Here is an 18,112-nt window from a genome sequence, read left to right on the forward strand (position 1 = left end):
TCTGAGACCGCTCAAGTGTTGCCAGCCTGAATTCTGGTACAGTCCAAAGGACAGAGTTGGCTGATGCATCAAGTTTGCTTTAGGTAAATGATTATAGGTCAAAACAAGAGTTTTCCAAATCTCGTGTACTCCTAAAATGATTTAAACACAAACGTAGACCTGTTTCTGGGGCTAGCAGGGGAACGTTTGGACAATGTTTGCAGTTTCTGACAGGAAGCTGCAGATTTCCATGCCGCTAGAGAGCAACCCCAGGAGTCGAGCGGCGTACGGCCTAGTGCCTTGGACCCGTCCTCGCTGAGGGCTCAGCCGCGAGCTGTTGTGCAGCACAGGTGCGCCCTGAGGCCTGCCCCGCCGTGCGAGGGTCCCGCGGGGCCTCCCCCGCCCCGCAGCCCGTGAGGCGCGGCCCCGGCCCGGCGGCCCGGGCGCAGGCGCGGGGTTGGCGGCGCCCCCCCTGGCCGGCCGGGCCGCGCTGCCCCGGGGCGGTGGCGCGGCTGCGGGCGGTTCCGCGGGGAGGGGAGCGGGAGCGCTGCCAGGGGCCGGGTCTGCGGCGCTCGGCCGCCCTCCTGCTCCTGCCGCTCCCCGGGCTGCCGGGGCAGGCCAGAGGTCCGGGCAGAGCCCCCCGGCGTCTGCTCGCTTCGCGGAGCGGAGGCTGAGGCTCGGCGCTTCCAGCAGCCGGACAGGCGCCGAGAGCTGCGCCTGGAGCAGGCGAGACGCAGCCGGCATCCGCGGTCTGTTCTGCGCCCCTGAGCGCTCGAGCTGGTCGTGGCCGGGCTGAGCGATCAGGCCTGCTCTGACACAAAGTATCCACAAAAGTCTTTCTTACCTTTTGCGGCTGTGAATTGCGAACTTTCTGGTTAGGAAATAAGTAACTCTGTTCCTTAGGAAATCATGCCTGGTTAGCAATGTGCCGGGTTAGGCTGTTACTGGAAAGCAGCTGATAGAAGTGCTGATCATTAATAATTTTGTTCCGTCTGCTTGTTGAGAACAGATTGGGTGCAGCTCACTTAGAAGGCTTACTTCTGAGGGGCAACAGGTAAAGCAGTTGGCAAGGAGCTGTGATATAAGAAACGTGGACTTGCTTAGCGTGTTATGTTTTTTTCCTTGTTTAACGCACTCTTCTCCCATATCTGAACGCAGTTTGTTGCATTAACCACTGCTTCCGATGTCAGAATACAGATTGTGTCTTCCAGCATCTCTTTTTTTTTCCTAGAGACACGATGTCTTCTGGAAGCGACTGCCAACCGCAGACATTGAGCAAACCAACATTTGGTGAAAAGGAAGCGACAGAATTGGTTGACAGGGTGTTTGGATTAAAGGTGTCCTGGATCAGGCCTCTCCCCAGCTATGATGATCAGAATTTCCATGTGCGTGTCACAAAAAGCAAAGGTGAGGCCGAAGGTGCAGATGAATATGTCCTCAAAATCACCAATTCGGAAGACAGCCAGGAGCCTGATCTCATTGAAGCACAGACACAGGCCATGATATTTCTCAGTGCTGAAGGCTTTCCTTCAGCTACACCTTACCTTACAAAAGATGGTAACATCATGTCTCTGGAGCCAAGAGGTGAGCAATTGCAAGGACCTTCACTGCCCTATTATCACCCTTAACTCAGTGGTAATTTTCTCTGTGATGCGCTTGTTGCAATACAACAGAGGGTTTGGATCAGTGATAGTCAGCCTGCATTCTGCTCTGTTGCACTGATGCGAATGTGGAGTAATCTTGGATGATTACTTGCTCATACGTGAGCGAGCCAGAGCAAGTTGCAAGAGAGCCTGTGGTTTTCACCAGGCACTCCGTGCTCAGCTTCCACCTGTAGCGGTTCCTGTGCCTGCAGTAGTGGTCTGGTACTTTCTCAAGCCTGTAGATCCTGATCCGTCTTGCACCTCACCTGTAGCTTTTGAACAAGAACTTCCCTGTTGAAATATCTACTTTGGAGTGCAGGAATATCATGGTGAGAACATTGGGGTCGAGCTGCCTGTTTAATTCAGAGTGGTAAATATAGAAAAATGTATAGAGACACTGGAGAACCTTGATCAGAGTAAGAGCAGCACCACTGATAAGGTTTGTGCAGTGCTGCAAGTGTCTGTAGGTGTGGGCTTGAGGTATGGCGCAAGATCTTTGAACGAAATCTGTTTTTTCAGCTACATCTGACTTCTGCTCCAGGAGAAACCATTTTGCCTCTTGTGTTAACTAATACTCAATAGCATGTATTGGAGTGAGTGTATTTCTGTTTGCTTGTTAGGTAGTGGACCTGACAGCAAAAAGTACATGGTCAGACTACTGACTTACCTGCCAGGTACACCAGTAGCAAAAGTTGCTGCAAAACTTGCTACAAATCCCCAGATTTTCTATGAGATTGGTAAGCTAGCTGCCAGTTTGGATAAAGCTCTCTCAGAGGTGAGTTTTTGTTGCTCTGGCTTGACAAACTTCATTTTCAATTGATTTTTTCCTGTCTGTTTCTTCTTGTGTTTGCTGTCAACTTTCCTGACCTGTAAAATTGAAGTTGGTGAATGCAGACTTGAATTCAACTTCCAGGTGCTGGCCCCCATGCTGTAACTGGGGAAGCTGGCTGTTACTAAAGCATTTCCCCAGGTAACACAACCAGCCAGTGCTTATGACAGAGCCTTGGTGATCCTTTTGCAATGCATTTTTGTACCTTGAACAGGGACGTAAGGTTTTATTTTTATTTATTCAAAATTCACCTGTCAGGTATTTCAAGTCTGGCAAATAAGGAGACTGAATCGTAGGCTGCCTGAACTAAAGCATGTACAGCTTGTTTTGAAGCATTTTTGTAAAATGCATATGTCAAGCACAACTGGGTAATCTTTTAATTTGAATTCATTTTGACTTGCTCTCTTTCTGCTGGTCATTAGAACTGTGGCCAGTTATTGCAGTGGTAGCAGTTGGTTCCTTTTTTATAATGGCACTTGTGCTAGTGAAGAGAGGTTTAGGACACTTCTCTCAGTTTCTCTGCTTCCAGTCAAATGATCTTAATGCATAGTAAGTTCTTTCTTTACTCTGTAACTATGCAGAATAATAAAGCTGATAAATCATCCAGTGATTGTTTGATACATAAAAGAACTCTTGAATTATTTATTGCCTTTCATTAACCTTTCCTTCTCATGTTCTGGCTACCGGCTTCAGACAATTATGAAATGTGAATTGCTAACTTTACCAACCGCATTCCTAAGTTACAACAGCATTTTTCCATTGGGAAAGATAATTTACTGTTGGCTTTTAATAGTCTGCTCTTGCTCTTATAATATGATTAAAATAATTTATATAGACCAGCTAGTCTCAAAAAATGTCTGTGACTTCTCCTGCCCAGTAGGAAGCAGTAGATGTGAGTGCAAATTTTGAAGGGAAATGCTCTTCATGCCCGTAACATAAGAATTATTATTTACCAAGTTTTGTCATTTAAAAGAAAGAAAATTGCAATTGTTACTGTCAAAACTCCCAGATATCACTGATACCAAAAGTAATACCTACGATACTCTAGTTTTTGATGACAGATCAGAACGTACAGCCTTTTCTATCCAGTTAATTGCTTGGTCAGTTTGGTAGCAAAGGAATGTGCCATGCTTTGTTTTGTGCACAAAATAATAACTCCACCTTCTCTTGTTGGTGCCTTCTTTTGTCTGGATGCGTCTCTCATTTTCTAAGTGGAAAAAAGTGGCTGTTAATGGCTTCACAGTGATGAGGGCTCATGAGATTAAGATCTCTACCTTTTTATTACCTTTCATGCATCTGGTGTCTCATAGTTTGCTGGAATACCTGACTTGTGCGGGGGAAATTGCAGTGGTTGCTCACCAGATGGCACCAGAAAGCACCAGGGTGGTGCTTTATATAGCGTTAGGGACTCTCTGTGGTGATTTGTGTTTTAGGCTTGGTATTGCTCCATAAATTTTCATATAGCTCTAGTTTTAACTATCATTTAGGTATCTTTAAGTAATAGCCTTAATTCTAAGCATTAATTTCTTTTTAAGAGGAAGGCAGCAGCTGTAATGGGAAGTGTTTATACGTGCCCTGTGCAGTGGCAGAATCTGGCTCACAGGTCACCTTAATGAGCATTAGAGGGTTCAAGGATAAGAGTGGTGTACAGCTCACTGTACACCAGTATAAAGAGATGCTTTTCCTCCCAAAATGTCACTTTCCAAACCACCTTTTTTACTTCTAGTGAGAGAGAGAGAGATCCTGTTTGTTTAAAATATTTAGGATACCTGGATGCACGAAGGCAAAGTCATATACAGCTGATTTGGCTGAACTTCCTTTCCAAACAAGTAAAGTGAGATGCGCATAGCCTACTGCATGTGGGTCAATTCGCTGGGGTCTTTGTGTACTGCTGGGACGTTTGGATCCTGTAGACGTTTTCATAAGAATAAAATTGTCCAGCAGCTCTGTAAAGTACTTCTGTCTTCAGGATTTATCATGTGCCAGTGGATTCTAAGGCTCAACCCCAGAAGCTGCCACCTTTAAGTGCACAGAGTGCATCTGTGTTGACTGTGCAGTTTCTGACACGCTGGTGCGGTTTCTGTCTCTAAGGCTTCGGCAGCTTTTTGTAGTGCCAGCTCAGCAGCACAATCCAAGCCCTGCCTGTGTGCGGCTCCAGCCTTGGCAAGGCCTCAGAACTGCTACAAAGTCAGTATCACTTGCAGAAACATTGCAGAAAGCATCAATTTTAAATGAGTTCAGCGGTAAAGGACTTAAGATAACTTATGTACCTAAAGAACAGGGGGAAAAAATAATCATGTTTTGTGTAGATTTTAAGATGCTTGCCTGAAATAATCTTTCAGATTATTCTTTTGCTGGTTGATATAAATGGTCAATGGTGTGGTGCTTTTCAGCGAGTCTTGTTTGGAACCTGTTAAAAGGGGCTTTGAATCAAGGCATTTAATCACAGGAACAGGTTTTTAATTATGGCCTATTTTCTCTTGTGCTTTTTTAAAGAAATTCCATCATCCATCAGTAAAAAGTCTGCATCGAGGCCAGTTCATTTGGAACCTGGCCAACGTCCCTCTTCTAGATCGGTACATTTATGCCCTGGGCCAGAACCAATATCGTGAAGTTGTGGAACAAGTTATTGAGCAATTTAAAGAGAAAATCATACCCAAACTAAGCAGTTTTCGAGCCTGTGAGTATTTTATTCTCAACAAATTATGTTGAACTGAGACACAGGTTTCTTACAGGAGATTGGGTTCATGGGAAAGGAAAAAAAAGGCAAAAGAAGCCTCCTTTATCCATAGCACACAAGAAAAAAAATACTGTGCTGAATTCTGCACTGCTGCTGCTGGCAGTGCAGAACTTGCTGGGGGAACGTGCTGTGCAGTACTGGTAAAGTCAGGTTCAGTTCTTCACCTTTCTGCTGAGGTTGTTTCCAGTTAAGGTCATGACTTTCATGCTGTTTCATCAGCTTAAGAATATATGGAGTACACTACCTCCTTTCATAAAGGTCTAAATAAATATTTAATATTTCTTTAAATTCAACTCACAATGATGTTGTGATAACTTGACAATCTGATGATTTGAAAACTCTGCTATTCTAGCATATCACGGGTGTTACCAGAGCAGAATCAGATTTTGTACCTCTCCCTTGCTGTCTGGCCACCAGTTAGTGGAATTTCTAGGACCCTTGTATTTCCTAGGGAGCAGCAAGGCTGTTAAAGGCAGCACTTGATGCAGGGGCAAACTAGTCTGGTTTTGTAGCTGAGTGTTAATTGCAGCCTCTGTGCATCTTTTAATAGACGTTGCTTTGAGAAACTGGAAAAAAAAACAAATCTGCTGATTAATAATTATTTAATATTATTTGTTTCTTCTGTGTTTAGGTATCAATCATGGAGATCTCAATGACCATAATATTCTGGTGGACTCCACCTCTCCTTCCTTGGGGGCTCCTCAGTACACAGTGTCCGGCATCCTGGACTTTAGTGACATGAGCTACGGCTACTACGTGTTTGAGGTGGCGATAGCCATGATGTACATGATGATCGAGAGCGCGGACCCGCTGCGGGTCGGGGGCCACGTCCTGGCCGGCTTTGAGCGCGTCCTGCCGCTGACGGAGGAGGAGCGGGGCGCCCTCTTCCTCCTGGTGTGCGGCAGGTTCGCGCAGTCCCTCGTCATCGCGGCCCACACGGCCCTGGCCTACCCGGAGAACCGGGACTACCTGCTGGTCACGGCGCGCACCGGCTGGAGGCACCTCACGCGGATGGCCGAGGCGGGGCAGGCCGCCGTCGAGCAGCTCTGGTTTGACACTGCCCGCGCCTACGGGCCCCGCGGGGCCGCCGACTGAGGCGGGGGCTGCCCCTGCCCCCCCGCACGGCGCCCCCGGCCCCGCAGTAAAGGTGCGTGGCCGCTGACGGAGCCGCGAGCTGACGGCGGGGGCCATGCTGGGGGCGGGGTCCGTGAGGCGGCGCGCGGGCGGCCGTTACGGCCCCTCGTGGCGGGCACGCGCGCGCCCCGCCCTCGGACGGGCGGCGGCACCGCGCATGCGCGGCGGCCATTTCCGACGCAGCGGTGAAGGTGCGGGAGCGGCAGTCGCGCCCGGGCCTTCCCCGCCGGCAGGGCCCCGCCACCCCCCCCCGGGCCCGCCAGCCCGCCGCCGCCGCCGTCCGGCCGGCCCGCAGTGAGTGCGGGGGGTGCCGTGACGGGGCGGCCCTGCGCCGCGCTGGGAGCCTGCGGGGCCTTCGTCCTCCGGAGGGGCGGCGGGGATGACTCCGCACTGCGGGCGGGCGGGCGGGAGGGGAGGGCAGGGCGCGGCGGGCCGGGAAAGGGACCGGGGCCGGGACCGGGATCGGGATCGGGGCTGGGACAGGGACAGGGGCTGGGACCGGTGCCGCTGTCCCGCCTCGGGGTGACGCTCCCGCGCCTTGCCGTTTGCCTTGCAGGCCCGCTCGCCGCCCGCCCGCCCGCAGCGCCGCGCCGGCACCATGGTGAGTGGCGGCTCCGCGGCCCCCGCGCGGCTGCGTGTGCCCTCGGCGCGGCCTGACCAAGCGGGTGGGTAACGGGCTGTTGTTGCTTTTTGCAGTCTCGAAGATACGACTCCAGAACTACCATATTCTCTCCAGAAGGTACTCTTTAACACCGCGTTTTCCAATAAGCTCTAAGTGTTTTAACCCGCTTTTCAGAACCAAGCATCACACAGATAAGCATCGCTTCCCCAAAGGCCGGTCGCGTTTCCGCCCACACGTGAGTTGCAGAAATCGTATTTACCTGCCCGGAGTAGTGCCCGATTCTGTACGGACTCCAAAGGTCAAATGTGGAGGCTTTAAATTCTTTTCTGTTCTAATTCAAGCGGTAACGCGCGTACGTTTCTACCAAATTCCACTGTTGCATTTTTTAAATAATTCAAATAAACCTTTACCGTTCATCTTTTGTTTGAGTGTGGATGGGTTTTGTTACTGCTTTGCCCCCTAGCCCCTGGAACACGCATAGCATCCTGCTGGTGTGATCGTATCTTCCTATTATTCTTGTACGTACTGAAGCAAGCACTTGCAAATCACTTTTTTCCATGTATTGTAGAAGTGATTGATACAAAATCTAGTATAAATTTTTTTTCAGTTAAAACTCATTTTGTCTTGTTCTACTGTTTCAGAGAGTTCTTTTTTTTTTTTTTTTTTGCTTAGTAAATTTTTTTTTCCACACTGACTCTGCCCAAGATTGCCTTATCAGATTTGTGGATTTCTCTTTTCTGACTCCTTCCTGTATTTCAAAAAAATTAATCTGCTAGTGACTGGTGATAGACTGAAGAACTAATCCTAAGTTGCACACCAAGCATCTGTCATATTCTTGCAAATTTAAGTCACCTTTTTGCATATTTGGTCTCATTCAGTGCTACTTTATGGCTGTTATAATTTAAATTGTTTCCTAGGTCGATTGTATCAGGTCGAATATGCGATGGAAGCAATCGGACATGCGGGTACTTGCTTGGGGATTCTAGCAAACGATGGCGTTCTGCTAGCTGCAGAGAGACGCAACATTCACAAGCTTCTCGATGAAGTTTTTTTTTCAGAGAAAATATACAAACTTAATGAGTAAGTTGAAATGATGACCAGATGTTCACTGATGTTACCGCTAACTATTCAGACATTTTAGCATTGAGCCTGGATTTATTTGAAATGTTTGTATTTGTTTTGTTCAGTGCTACTGGTGTGTATGACTACTTTGTCGTTATTGCCTTCAGTGATTGTTCTAAAGAAGCATCGTGTTTTTATCTCTAAAGAGAATTTTCCAGGTGGAATAGCCTGTTTCCTGTTACTTACCCATACATTATAATGTTGTTACATCACTCTTAAACTGGGAGTTCTCTGGTTACAAAATACCAAGGGGTGGATGGGTAATAGATAATCCACAAATGACTGCGCTGCGTCAGCTCAGCATCCTCTTTTAAGTCTTTTTTCCCCTTGTATTATTCAAAGATAGTAAGACAAATCAGGTAAAACATGCCTTAGCTTTCTTTGCCGCAGCTGTAGCAGAGATGATGTATGTCACTGATGTGACCTTTTAGCTCTATAAAAGTTAAACCTGTTATGGAGCTTCAGCCTTATTGTAAGGTGCATATGAAACACGAACAGGTTTTCATCTGTCAGTTTCCCATTCTGAATTATTTTGAAAGCAGATGGAACTGTAGGAAGTACTGGATTTCCGAGGAGGTGGTATAGTAACTGCAGTGGAGTGGAGCCGGTCTAGGCTGGCTCTTCTGTCTTCTGAAAAGTTCTTAATTTTGCTAAGAAGAATGTGGATTATTGTCTGGTAGTGAAAATTCTACAGCAGTATCAGATTTGGCAAAAAAAAAATAAAGACAATTAAGAATTAGATAAAAGGTGTTAGATTAAGAAACAGTCAAGGACGCAAACTATATGTTGCTGAAAATGAAGATTAATTTTCAGCTAAAGCAGTTAATGATGATTTTTGTAATCATCAATATCTCTAATTCACATTTACATGAATGCAGTGTGTGATTGGTGAATCTCACTGAAGGCTGTCACAGAAGCTGTATGGCTCCTTTGGTATTCTGGCATGCAGTCTGTGTCAGGTGGTGCCCAGAATAGATACTTGCGTGTAGCTAGTGGCTCTTGTGAAGATCCTCAGAATCTTGTCAACATGGTTAATCATCTTTGGCATAGTCCTCAGAACTGTATGAGTAGCTGACCTGCTTGCTTTCTGCTGTCCACCTCTGCTCCTGCCAAAACAGTTATACTTTCAACGTACTCTAAATGCAGGAGCTCAGCAATCTGTTGCATGTGGCAGCTGTGTAGTTTTGATCAGAGAAACCCAACAGCAGGTAATCTGCTTGAACTACTACGTGAAGATGGGTATTTATTGGAGACTGATAGGAATCCAGTTCATTCGTGTGCTTCTCTTGCAGGGATATGGCTTGCAGTGTTGCAGGAATAACTTCCGATGCCAACGTTCTGACAAATGAACTGAGACTGATTGCCCAGAGGTAGGTTTGCCGATAGTTTTTACTTGCCTGCGATGCCAGATTCAGTTCTGTCTGTGTATTAAAGCAAAATGAACACGCACTCAGATTGTTTGAAATAGAACAGCTAGATCGGAGAGGCTTTAGCTTAGGAGCTTGCTCTTTTGTTAGATGTACCAGGATACTGTCAACAAAATTTTTGAGAACTCTTTTGTCTTTGATACTAGGTATTTGTTACAGTATCAGGAGCCCATTCCTTGTGAGCAGCTGGTAACCACGCTGTGTGATATCAAGCAGGCCTATACCCAGTTTGGAGGTAAGGAGGTGTGAGGAACCATAGTGCTTTTAAATGTCTAAAGAAAGATTCTGTTATGTAATTTGAAGCAACTGAGTCTTTGGACAGTGCTACTGAATTCTTCTGTAACAAGTTAAAGTGAGAAGAACTGTAGCCAAATTTAGGAGGGGAACAGGCAGTCATAATTAGTAACAAACTTGATTTGCTATTGAAGATGCTGCTTTTTAGTCACTGAGAAACTGATGGCTGAGGTTCAGGCCCAGTGCTTTGAGTGCTCTTGAGTTTAGTGAACGCCTTCCAAAAGACCAACAGAAAATTGTTTGCTGTGTAGCCTTTTAAAAGTTTCGGTTACAAGTTCCATTGTAATGAATAGCAAGTATGTTTTTTTCTGCTACACGTAGCAGGGTATTAATATTGTAAAACTTTAATAAAAAAAAGTATTTTGGTGGATTGAGGAACATGTTAGAAAATGGCACTGTAAGGAGTGTTCCTTAGAATGTGAACTGACTATTCTGGTGTTTTATGTATATGTAGTGTGGAAGAATGACCTTTAATGTATTTGCCTTTTGACTCTTATAAATTAAATGCTTTAACAACTAAGCTACGTACTGTAAATGCTGAATTTTGAGTTAAAGTTCAGAGATGATAAATTCCAATTTGTGGAGATGGAGATGAGCTGCTTATTGGGGTTAAATGAAATAAACCTCTGCTATTCCCCCTCCCCCCCCCCTTCACTTAGAAAGAAATAATGCTGTAGTGCTTATCTCAAGTAACAGAAGTGCAGAACAGTCTGTTAAATCCTAGTTCACAGGAAAGGGTTTGAAAAAGGAAATCAAAGAAAATAATTGTGACCAATCTTGTTACTAAATTTAGGTTACTAATGGCCTTCTTTCCAACAGGAAAACGTCCTTTTGGTGTTTCATTGCTGTACATTGGCTGGGATAAGCATTATGGATTTCAGTTGTATCAAAGTGATCCTAGTGGAAATTATGGAGGATGGAAAGCCACATGCATTGGGAATAATAGTGCTGTAAGTTCTGTGTTTCAATTTCTGTGTTTTTCCCCTCCCCCAAAGCAATGAAAAAGTAATGAAAACAAAAGCACATAAATTGCATTGTACTAATTAAACTGAATTGTTGATTATGAGTACAGAGCAGAAATGGATAAATGTACAAACACAATTACTTATGTTTTGATATTATCTGGCAAAAAACTTTTTGGTTGATTGCCCAATGATACCATTTTAATTTCTGTGGAATTTATAGGCGGCTGTGTCAATGCTAAAACAAGACTACAAAGAAGGGGAAATGACCTTAAAGACTGCGCTTGCGTTAGCCATTAAGGTTCTAAACAAGACCATGGATGTTAGCAAACTCTCTGCAGAGAAAGGTAAGCAGTTCTCCAACATGGGATAACACTCTTTCCTTTAAAAAAAAAAAAAAGAAGTTGTGAATTCCTATATTCCACACATGGCTTACTGGATTTTTAGTGCTCATGTAAAAAATCTTTGACAATGTAGCAGCAATCCTTGTTAACTTTGAGAGACCTACCTATGACTTGGTTGAGGATGATCCACTGTGGTCAGCTCCAGGGGCTAGACCACAGTTCAGGGACTGTAGCTGGGCCACATGGATGCAGTAGCAGAAGTGGCTATGTGTCTGTTGGAAGAATCACTGGAGAGGTATTGGGTGTGCTGCTGCGGAAGAGGACTGCTGCCATCTGGCTCGACATCCAGGCTTTGTTGATTAGGTGGAGGCAGGACAAGAACCTTCTGCTTCGCTGCCAGTTGTAACAAATCTTAACCCATCTAATGATTGCTCTTTCAAAAGGACAAAATGTAATGCCGCTGTCTGTTCCATATGTTTCAGTTGAAATTGCAACACTGACCAGAGAGAACGGAAAGACAGTAATAAGGGTTCTGAAGCAGAAGGAGGTGGAGCAGTTGATAAAACAACATGAGGAGGAGGAAGCAAAAGCTGAACGTGAAAAGAAGGAAAAAGAACAAAAAGAGAAAGATAAATAGAATATGAAATCAAATATCCTGTAGATAATACAGGACCTGCTTCAGTAAAAGATAATCTGGATTTCTGTTTTGTAGCAGCCTACAAATACGCCATGGGGGACCCAGAATTACTTTTGCTGAACCAGGTCCTTAATCATCATTCAGATAATTAGTTTTCCGCTCCTTATATTGACCAATAATTGCTTTAATTCTTGAACACTCTTTCTTTCATCTTCTATTTTTTATTATGGAATAAAATTTAAGAAGAATAGTGATGAGTGTCTTTATTTCCTCAGTAATGCCTGGTTATGCACAATCTTGAGGGAGTTAATCGCTTTAAACCATTAAAGGTATACGCTAGTTGGTAAAGAACAAATATGGTGTTAGAATTGTTAGACTTTTGTGTGTGTGCGTGTGGGGGGGTCTTTTAAAGTAGTGAAAGGGGCTCCTAAGTTTGGAAAATCATTCGTGATCACTTCACAAATACTGAAATAAAGTGTGCTGGCATGCCAAGTTTTAATTTTGGCCTATTTTGTTCTATAACAGGCTGTGTCAAACTGATGGTCTTGCAAGCAGTAGTATTTTAAACATGCCCTGTAGCAAATGTGTTCAGTTTAGCATAACCTTTCATGAGTGCATGTGTTTTCTACAAAATTAATCATATAACACTAGTTATAGTCACACAAACTAGAAAGACACTTTACAAAGGCCACAGGAAAATGATAAGCTAACTTGTCTAAATACAAATAGTTAAATAATAGTGTGCAATTTTTAGGCCACGTTGACTATTTTACATTTTATCCTGAAAAGAAATATACATGTTTTATATTTAGCTTAGTGTTGCTGATACTTCCCCAAAGAATTCAGTTCCCTTCTGTCTGACAACAGGCTAGAAAACTAACCAGTTAACCACTTGAGAAATCATAATATATGTACATGAATTAAAAATCAGAACAACTTTTGTTGAGATTATTATTTTGCATTCAGAATAGGGACAAAGATTTCTGCTAGTTCTGAAACTGATTGGGAATTTATAGAGGAAATGTAAACAAGTTAGTGAAAATTGTTTTACATCCTTTCAGTTGTAAAAAGCAAGATGAAAAGCCCACTCAATTGACCCGTTCTTAACTGAGAGGCCTTACCTGCTGTTCTTCAAACTGTGCTACTGTTGATTCAGCCTCTGTGACTGACCCGGATTGATTGTGGGTGTGTGCATGCGCGCGTGATATCCGATGTTCATAGGATTTAATATGACCATTTAAAGAAAGTGAGTGAATCCATACCTTATTTTTAACCTATCCCAGACCTTTTCACTGATAAAATGTACATTGTCAACAGGGACAGAAATTACCCTTAGTCTCAACAAAACCCATTTTTGAGCTCATTGCTGTAAGGCTTGGTGTTGAGTACAGAGGAAGGAATCTGGCTTGAGGTGTCTGTGCTATAGCTTGCATAGATGTACCGCGCTCACTTCAGCAACCTCTGTACGGGCAGCGCTGTGGAGTGATGTGGGTTCTAAGCAGGCTGCAGCACTGTTGTTAATTTTGCAAGTCTCAGTGCAGGACAATTGCTTTAGTCTTTTATACTCAGTACTTTGTTTTCAAATTTTATAGCTAATAAAGGTTAGAATTTTTTTTGTACCTTGTGCAATATTAGATCTTTGCTTCCATATCATAACATAGGAATGATATGTAACAAGTTCTGAATAGTTGCAGACACCATCCGTTGAGAAAGGTTTAATCTCCACTATACATGGAGATTACAATCTCCTTTATAGGACTGTATAAATACCTCAAGCTCCATTTTTATGTAGAAAATTTAGTGCCCAATCTTCTTATGCTTTGATGCCATAAATGCAATATTTCAGCATCTTTTGCAGATTTCTAAATCACTGGGGATGGCTGTTATACAAGAGCTCAGAATATGCCCTAAAAGCAGCAATGCTGAAAGGGACCTTTTTCCACCTTGTCAAAGATCACTTGAAACAGAACGTGATAGACTCCAGCAATGCTTTCTGTCTTCTAGGAATCCATTAGAGCATTTAAGTCACGGTTCACCAATGTATATAAATCATGCAAGGTAATCTCACTGGTGTACTACAAGTATTACTAGATAGTTTAGGTTATAAATGTATTAAAATATTTTTTCTTAAGTTATGCTATTTCTAACGAAAAGGGGAAAACAAATACATGTAGGTCTTTGTTTAAAGAACTGCCAATAGTATTTCTTTGCCAAACACTACATCATTTCCCGGTAAAGGGGAACTTTTCAGATGCTGTATTAATCAAACATTGGAATGATTTACATTTTCTCATCTCTACTCTGTTACGTGTAAGGAAACATGATAAGTTGTGTAGTTACATTGCATTTTAAAAGGTCTACATATTGAAAGGTTTTGTTTACTAAAAGTATTCGCAAATATTTAACAAGTGTAATCTTTGAACAGTAATAACCATTTTAATTTTAAAAGCTCCATCTCTACCGAGTGCTATTATTAGCTGATTGTGAGATGAGTCTCTACTGCCTTGGAATATGCAAGTAACTACAATATTTATAATAAGCTATACGCTAGCTAACACCCATATCCAAAATATTCAGTAACATTCCGCTAAACCTCATGTCTGATTCTTGTCTGCATTAGAACCTAGGACAGTAAGCAGATGCTGGAGATCTTCTGTTGAATCGAATCTTCCTGGGACATTCTGACACCTACTGCAAATTTCTTACCTGTTTTTCCTAGAAATAGAGCAGCCTTTGACTGCTCAGGCCTACTGTGTTGATTCTGGCTTTGTGTGTTTAAAAAAAAAAAAAATCACCACTATCTGTGCCTTTTCTGGGAGTGGTTTGGGGATAAGTCGTAAGAACAGAAAAATGATTCTGGCGATACATTTCTTTGCTAATCAAAATGATCTTCCTGTTCTTTGTATTTATTTATTTATTGGGTGTATGTAGTGTTTATGTAGAGTTTACAGTGTATTACATAAGTATTTCAAATATTTAGCTATTGCTGTGGATTAAATGTTATTTTAACACCAGAACTTCATGTGGTGCTGTGGAAGGTGACAAATTTTTCAAATTAGGTAAAAGTATTTACTTGAAATTGTTTGCATAATATGATGTTAGTAAACTTAAAGACTGGATAGTTTATATCTCACTTGAGTGCATGATAGAACTTGCTAGGACAGGTACTCACACATAGATTGTCCTAATAAATTGTAATGTGTTTTGTTACTCTTAAGTAGTTTAACGGATAATGAAACTACTGCTTCTCTAGTAATACCTGTGCTGTCTCTTGCATTTGTCAGTGTTTAGAAAAAAAAAGTTAGCTTGTTTTCTAGATTAACGTATTCTGTTCAAATAAAGTCAATTCAACTTCTAAGACTGCTTCTTATGAGTGATTTACTGTATTGTGCACTGAAAGATAGAAGATTCCTTTAGATATGCATCCCAATTCATCTGAATGTTTTTCTTCGCTTAGTTAAAAAAAAAATACACACATTAAGATGCTAAAGAACGTGTTAAATTTGACTGCTTCTTCTGTTTTGTAATGGATTCTCAAGGTCATTATTCTTTCAGTTCATAATCTTAAAACTAGGGATAATACTTCTCTGCTGTGTGGTGAGAAAGAATATGCTAATTATTACAAAGCATTTAGATGTAATGCTTTTAGAGGCCACAGAGCTGTATGTGATATGTGATGCATGGATTATACATAGGTATGTATACACAAGACATCTAAGTCCAAGGAGTTAATACACTCGGGTACAGCAGAAAAGAGAGAAGTGTTGTAGTTTCAGACCAGATGAGGTTCTAGGACTTCTTTATATGTCTTTCATGTCCTTTAAAGAAAATTTTCCATTACAGTTTTTCTGTAGTAAAAGTTCTCCTTATTTTAAAGTTTTAAATGCAGTTATTTCTATTACAATAGGAAGAACTGCTAAAATAAATTCTCTGAAAGAACTGACGAGTACCCTTTGCTGGCTGTATAGCTCTTGACTTTCATCTGGAGAAAACTCAGCTTCGTAGAAAATTTTTGAAATATTTCTGATTTCACAAAGAAAACTGAACAGCTTGCTATTTTTATCTGTGATTAATTCAGCATTCGGCTTTCCAGTTAAAGTACTCTTTGGTGCACAGTAAAAGCTGCCATCAGCCAATTTACTGGAGATTCACAGAACATGATTCTGCAGGGACCTTCAGACGTCAGCTCCCACTGAGAAGGACCCTTTGAAAGATACCAGACATTATTCATGTAATTGTTTTGCTTGTCACTTAACATGATGCTCTCAGTATTAACGTTTTGCTCCAAGTTCAAAGCAGAAGGAAAAAATTGGTTTCTTATTTATTACTACTCTTTTTCTGTAACAGTAATAATGACATAATTAACGTATGCCAGATGATGTTATATGAAATATTTAGCAAAACATTGGGCATGTAACCTAGACAGTTTAATCCTTTTTTATCTTAGAGCATCTGTTTTTTCTAGTTAGGACGCAGCTGCAAACAAATTCATGGTTATGTAATAAAACCAGTGTGCTATGTCCTGCATGTTTGAGTGGCAGCTATCTTTAGCACCGATAACTAAACATCATGGCTCTGAAATGCATTTACTGCAATGCACATAAGCTGTTAATAGAAATAGGGATTTTACGTGATAACCTTACGGTAGGAATAGCAGGTGCAGTGCAGCGGTGGACCAGTTGCCATCCAATACTACAGATTTCCAATTTCTGTAGAAACAATGCCGAGTAATTTTGGAGTACGTGGAAAACATCAAAACTCCAGTGCAACACAAGAGATTAGAATGCTTGTGGCTTATTTTTCTTCTTTTCATTGCCTTTTTTTTTTTTTGTGCCACACTTTGGGCTAAAATATGTTTTTATTTATTGTAAAATCTTGGGTCGGCCACTGCATGCACACTGAGCATTTCAAAATAAGAGTCATACGCTGCATCCTTTAACACACGTTTTGATTGTGGAGGGCATGCAATGTATGAATGGATTCTCAATATACAGCATGACCGTATTCACTGCAGAGCCTTCCAATCAATACAACATGCCACCAGAAGTGTGCTGGAAGAAACTGCTGTGTAAGCACCTGTTTTTCAGATGGCTTGTACCGACTGCATTGTCCCTTGCACTGACACGCATAGCCTAAATATGGCTGCAGGACAATAAGAAAATATAGAAAAAGATGACTTTAAAAATTAGGAGTGATTGAAATGCTGAAGTACTCCATTTTGGTTGATGAACAGATTCATAGTGTACAAAAATAGATAACTATTCTTCTATAAAATGAATACTTGATACAGAGAATTTTGATAATTGACAATGTGCTTAATGAAATTACTTCTTAGGATAATGTTCATTCTAGGAAGTCTAAAGTTGTAATAAATAATCCGAGTTGAACAAGGTCCATTTTTTCTGAGCAGTCTGCTCTCTAGCACTTCATGTAGCAGATGATGAGCACCGGGTACAGCCATTAGCCCATCTCTCCAAATCTTTTCTCTGTGTAAATGTAAAAATCTTCACAAACAGTGCCTTAAAGACGAAAAATGTATCGCTTAATGCCAGCTGCTTCCATTTTCTGTGGAAATGTGTAGACTCTGTACATTAACATCAGGATGATTTAGGAAAGATCACTCATATTTCACAGCTGGTGCTTTTAAAGGTGTCCTTCCTAACAGCTTTTATTTACCTGACATTGAAAAAAAGTTTGTGTTTGGAGCATCCATTATTTGTCGGATATCCATAACACACATGAACAGGGGAATACCCTAGGTCTTTTTAGCTTGCATCAGCTTATCTATTTCTGATGACGACTGCTAAAACATTCCGGTTTAGAAACTTAGAAAAAGCTTCTAATTTTTTTTGTATGGAACGGAGGTTAAAAAGTCGTTTGCTCAGGAATCTCTTTTCCCCTGAAATTCGGCCAAAAGCACCCCTCCCAGACGCGCATGTTACCAGAGTCGAGCTCTGCACTGCCCCGGGTCGCTTTACCTTGGTTATTCACCGCTCGCAGCGCAGCTGCCGCTGGGGGACAGACGCAGCGGTCGCGGCTCAGCCCCCAGCCCGGCGGGAGCCCCTCTGTGACCGCGGCAGCGGCCGGGAGGTGCCCGAGGTTCCCTCAGGGGCACCCGCCAACCCCCGCCTGCCGCGCACTGGCTCCCTCACGGGACACTTCTCCTCCCGGCAGCCCGGGGGGCTCCGATCCCGCGTCTCCCGAGCCTGGGGCCACCTCGAGGCAGGGCCGCTGGGGGAAGGGGCCCAGGAGGTCGCCTGTCGGGGGCTCGTCCCGCCGCTCCCCTCACGGAGGGCAGACGGGGGGGGGAGGGCAGGGCGCTGCCGCCCCCACCGGCCCCACCGGCACCGCGCCCGCCCCTCGCGCCCTCTCACGGCTC

At 43.1% G+C, this 18,112-nt stretch overlaps 2 protein-coding genes across 5 annotated transcripts; both read left to right on the forward strand.

Annotated features, from left to right (window-relative positions):
• The first annotated feature begins 266 nt into the window (after positions 1-266).
• Positions 267-6,332, forward strand: HYKK (hydroxylysine kinase). 3 transcript variants are annotated; one of them, XM_050712920.1, is made up of 5 exons: positions 267-329; positions 1,211-1,563; positions 2,243-2,397; positions 4,948-5,131; positions 5,823-6,332. In XM_050712920.1, exons 2-5 carry the CDS (start codon positions 1,218-1,220, stop codon positions 6,284-6,286), a joined length of 1,149 nt encoding a protein of 382 aa, XP_050568877.1. In that variant the 5' UTR covers positions 267-329; positions 1,211-1,217; the 3' UTR covers positions 6,287-6,332. The 3 variants fall into 3 exon arrangements, with proteins under 3 accessions (XP_050568877.1, XP_035409700.1, XP_035409701.1); XM_035553807.2 differs by lacking the exon at positions 267-329 and adding an exon at positions 549-800; XM_035553808.2 differs by lacking the exon at positions 267-329 and adding an exon at positions 814-1,033.
• Positions 6,333-6,429: 97 nt separating this feature from the next.
• PSMA4 (proteasome 20S subunit alpha 4) lies at positions 6,430-11,983 on the forward strand. 2 transcript variants are annotated; one of them, XM_035553810.2, is made up of 9 exons: positions 6,430-6,516; positions 6,882-6,926; positions 7,022-7,064; positions 7,865-8,027; positions 9,362-9,439; positions 9,643-9,731; positions 10,610-10,740; positions 10,976-11,099; positions 11,579-11,983. In XM_035553810.2, the coding sequence occupies exons 2-9, from the start codon at positions 6,924-6,926 to the stop codon at positions 11,731-11,733; spliced, it is 786 nt and encodes a 261-aa protein (XP_035409703.1). In that variant the 5' UTR covers positions 6,430-6,516; positions 6,882-6,923; the 3' UTR covers positions 11,734-11,983. The 2 variants fall into 2 exon arrangements, with proteins under 2 accessions (XP_035409703.1, XP_035409702.1); XM_035553809.2 differs by lacking the exon at positions 6,430-6,516 and adding an exon at positions 6,583-6,619.
• Positions 11,984-18,112: the final 6,129 nt, after the last annotated feature.

Source organism: Cygnus atratus, chromosome 11 (genome assembly GCF_013377495.2).
Source record: "Cygnus atratus isolate AKBS03 ecotype Queensland, Australia chromosome 11, CAtr_DNAZoo_HiC_assembly, whole genome shotgun sequence".
Lineage (NCBI taxonomy): Eukaryota > Metazoa > Chordata > Aves > Anseriformes > Anatidae > Cygnus > Cygnus atratus.

What these genes read in the sequence shown, in the direction of transcription:
- HYKK (XM_050712920.1), top strand. Translation starts at nt 1,218, where the DNA reads ATGTCTTCTGGAAGCGACTGCCAACCGCAGACATTGAGCAAACCAACA. An exon ending in CATGTCTCTGGAGCCAAGAG is followed by an intron (nt 1,564 to 2,242) that starts GTGAGCAATTGC and finishes TTTGCTTGTTAG; the next exon opens with GTAGTGGACCTGACAGCAAA. An exon ending in TGGATAAAGCTCTCTCAGAG is followed by an intron (nt 2,398 to 4,947) that starts GTGAGTTTTTGT and finishes GCTTTTTTAAAG; the next exon opens with AAATTCCATCATCCATCAGT.
- PSMA4 (XM_035553810.2), top strand. An exon ending in AAAATATACAAACTTAATGA is followed by an intron (nt 8,028 to 9,361) that starts GTAAGTTGAAAT and finishes CTTCTCTTGCAG; the next exon opens with GGATATGGCTTGCAGTGTTG. An exon ending in CAAACTCTCTGCAGAGAAAG is followed by an intron (nt 11,100 to 11,578) that starts GTAAGCAGTTCT and finishes CATATGTTTCAG; the next exon opens with TTGAAATTGCAACACTGACC.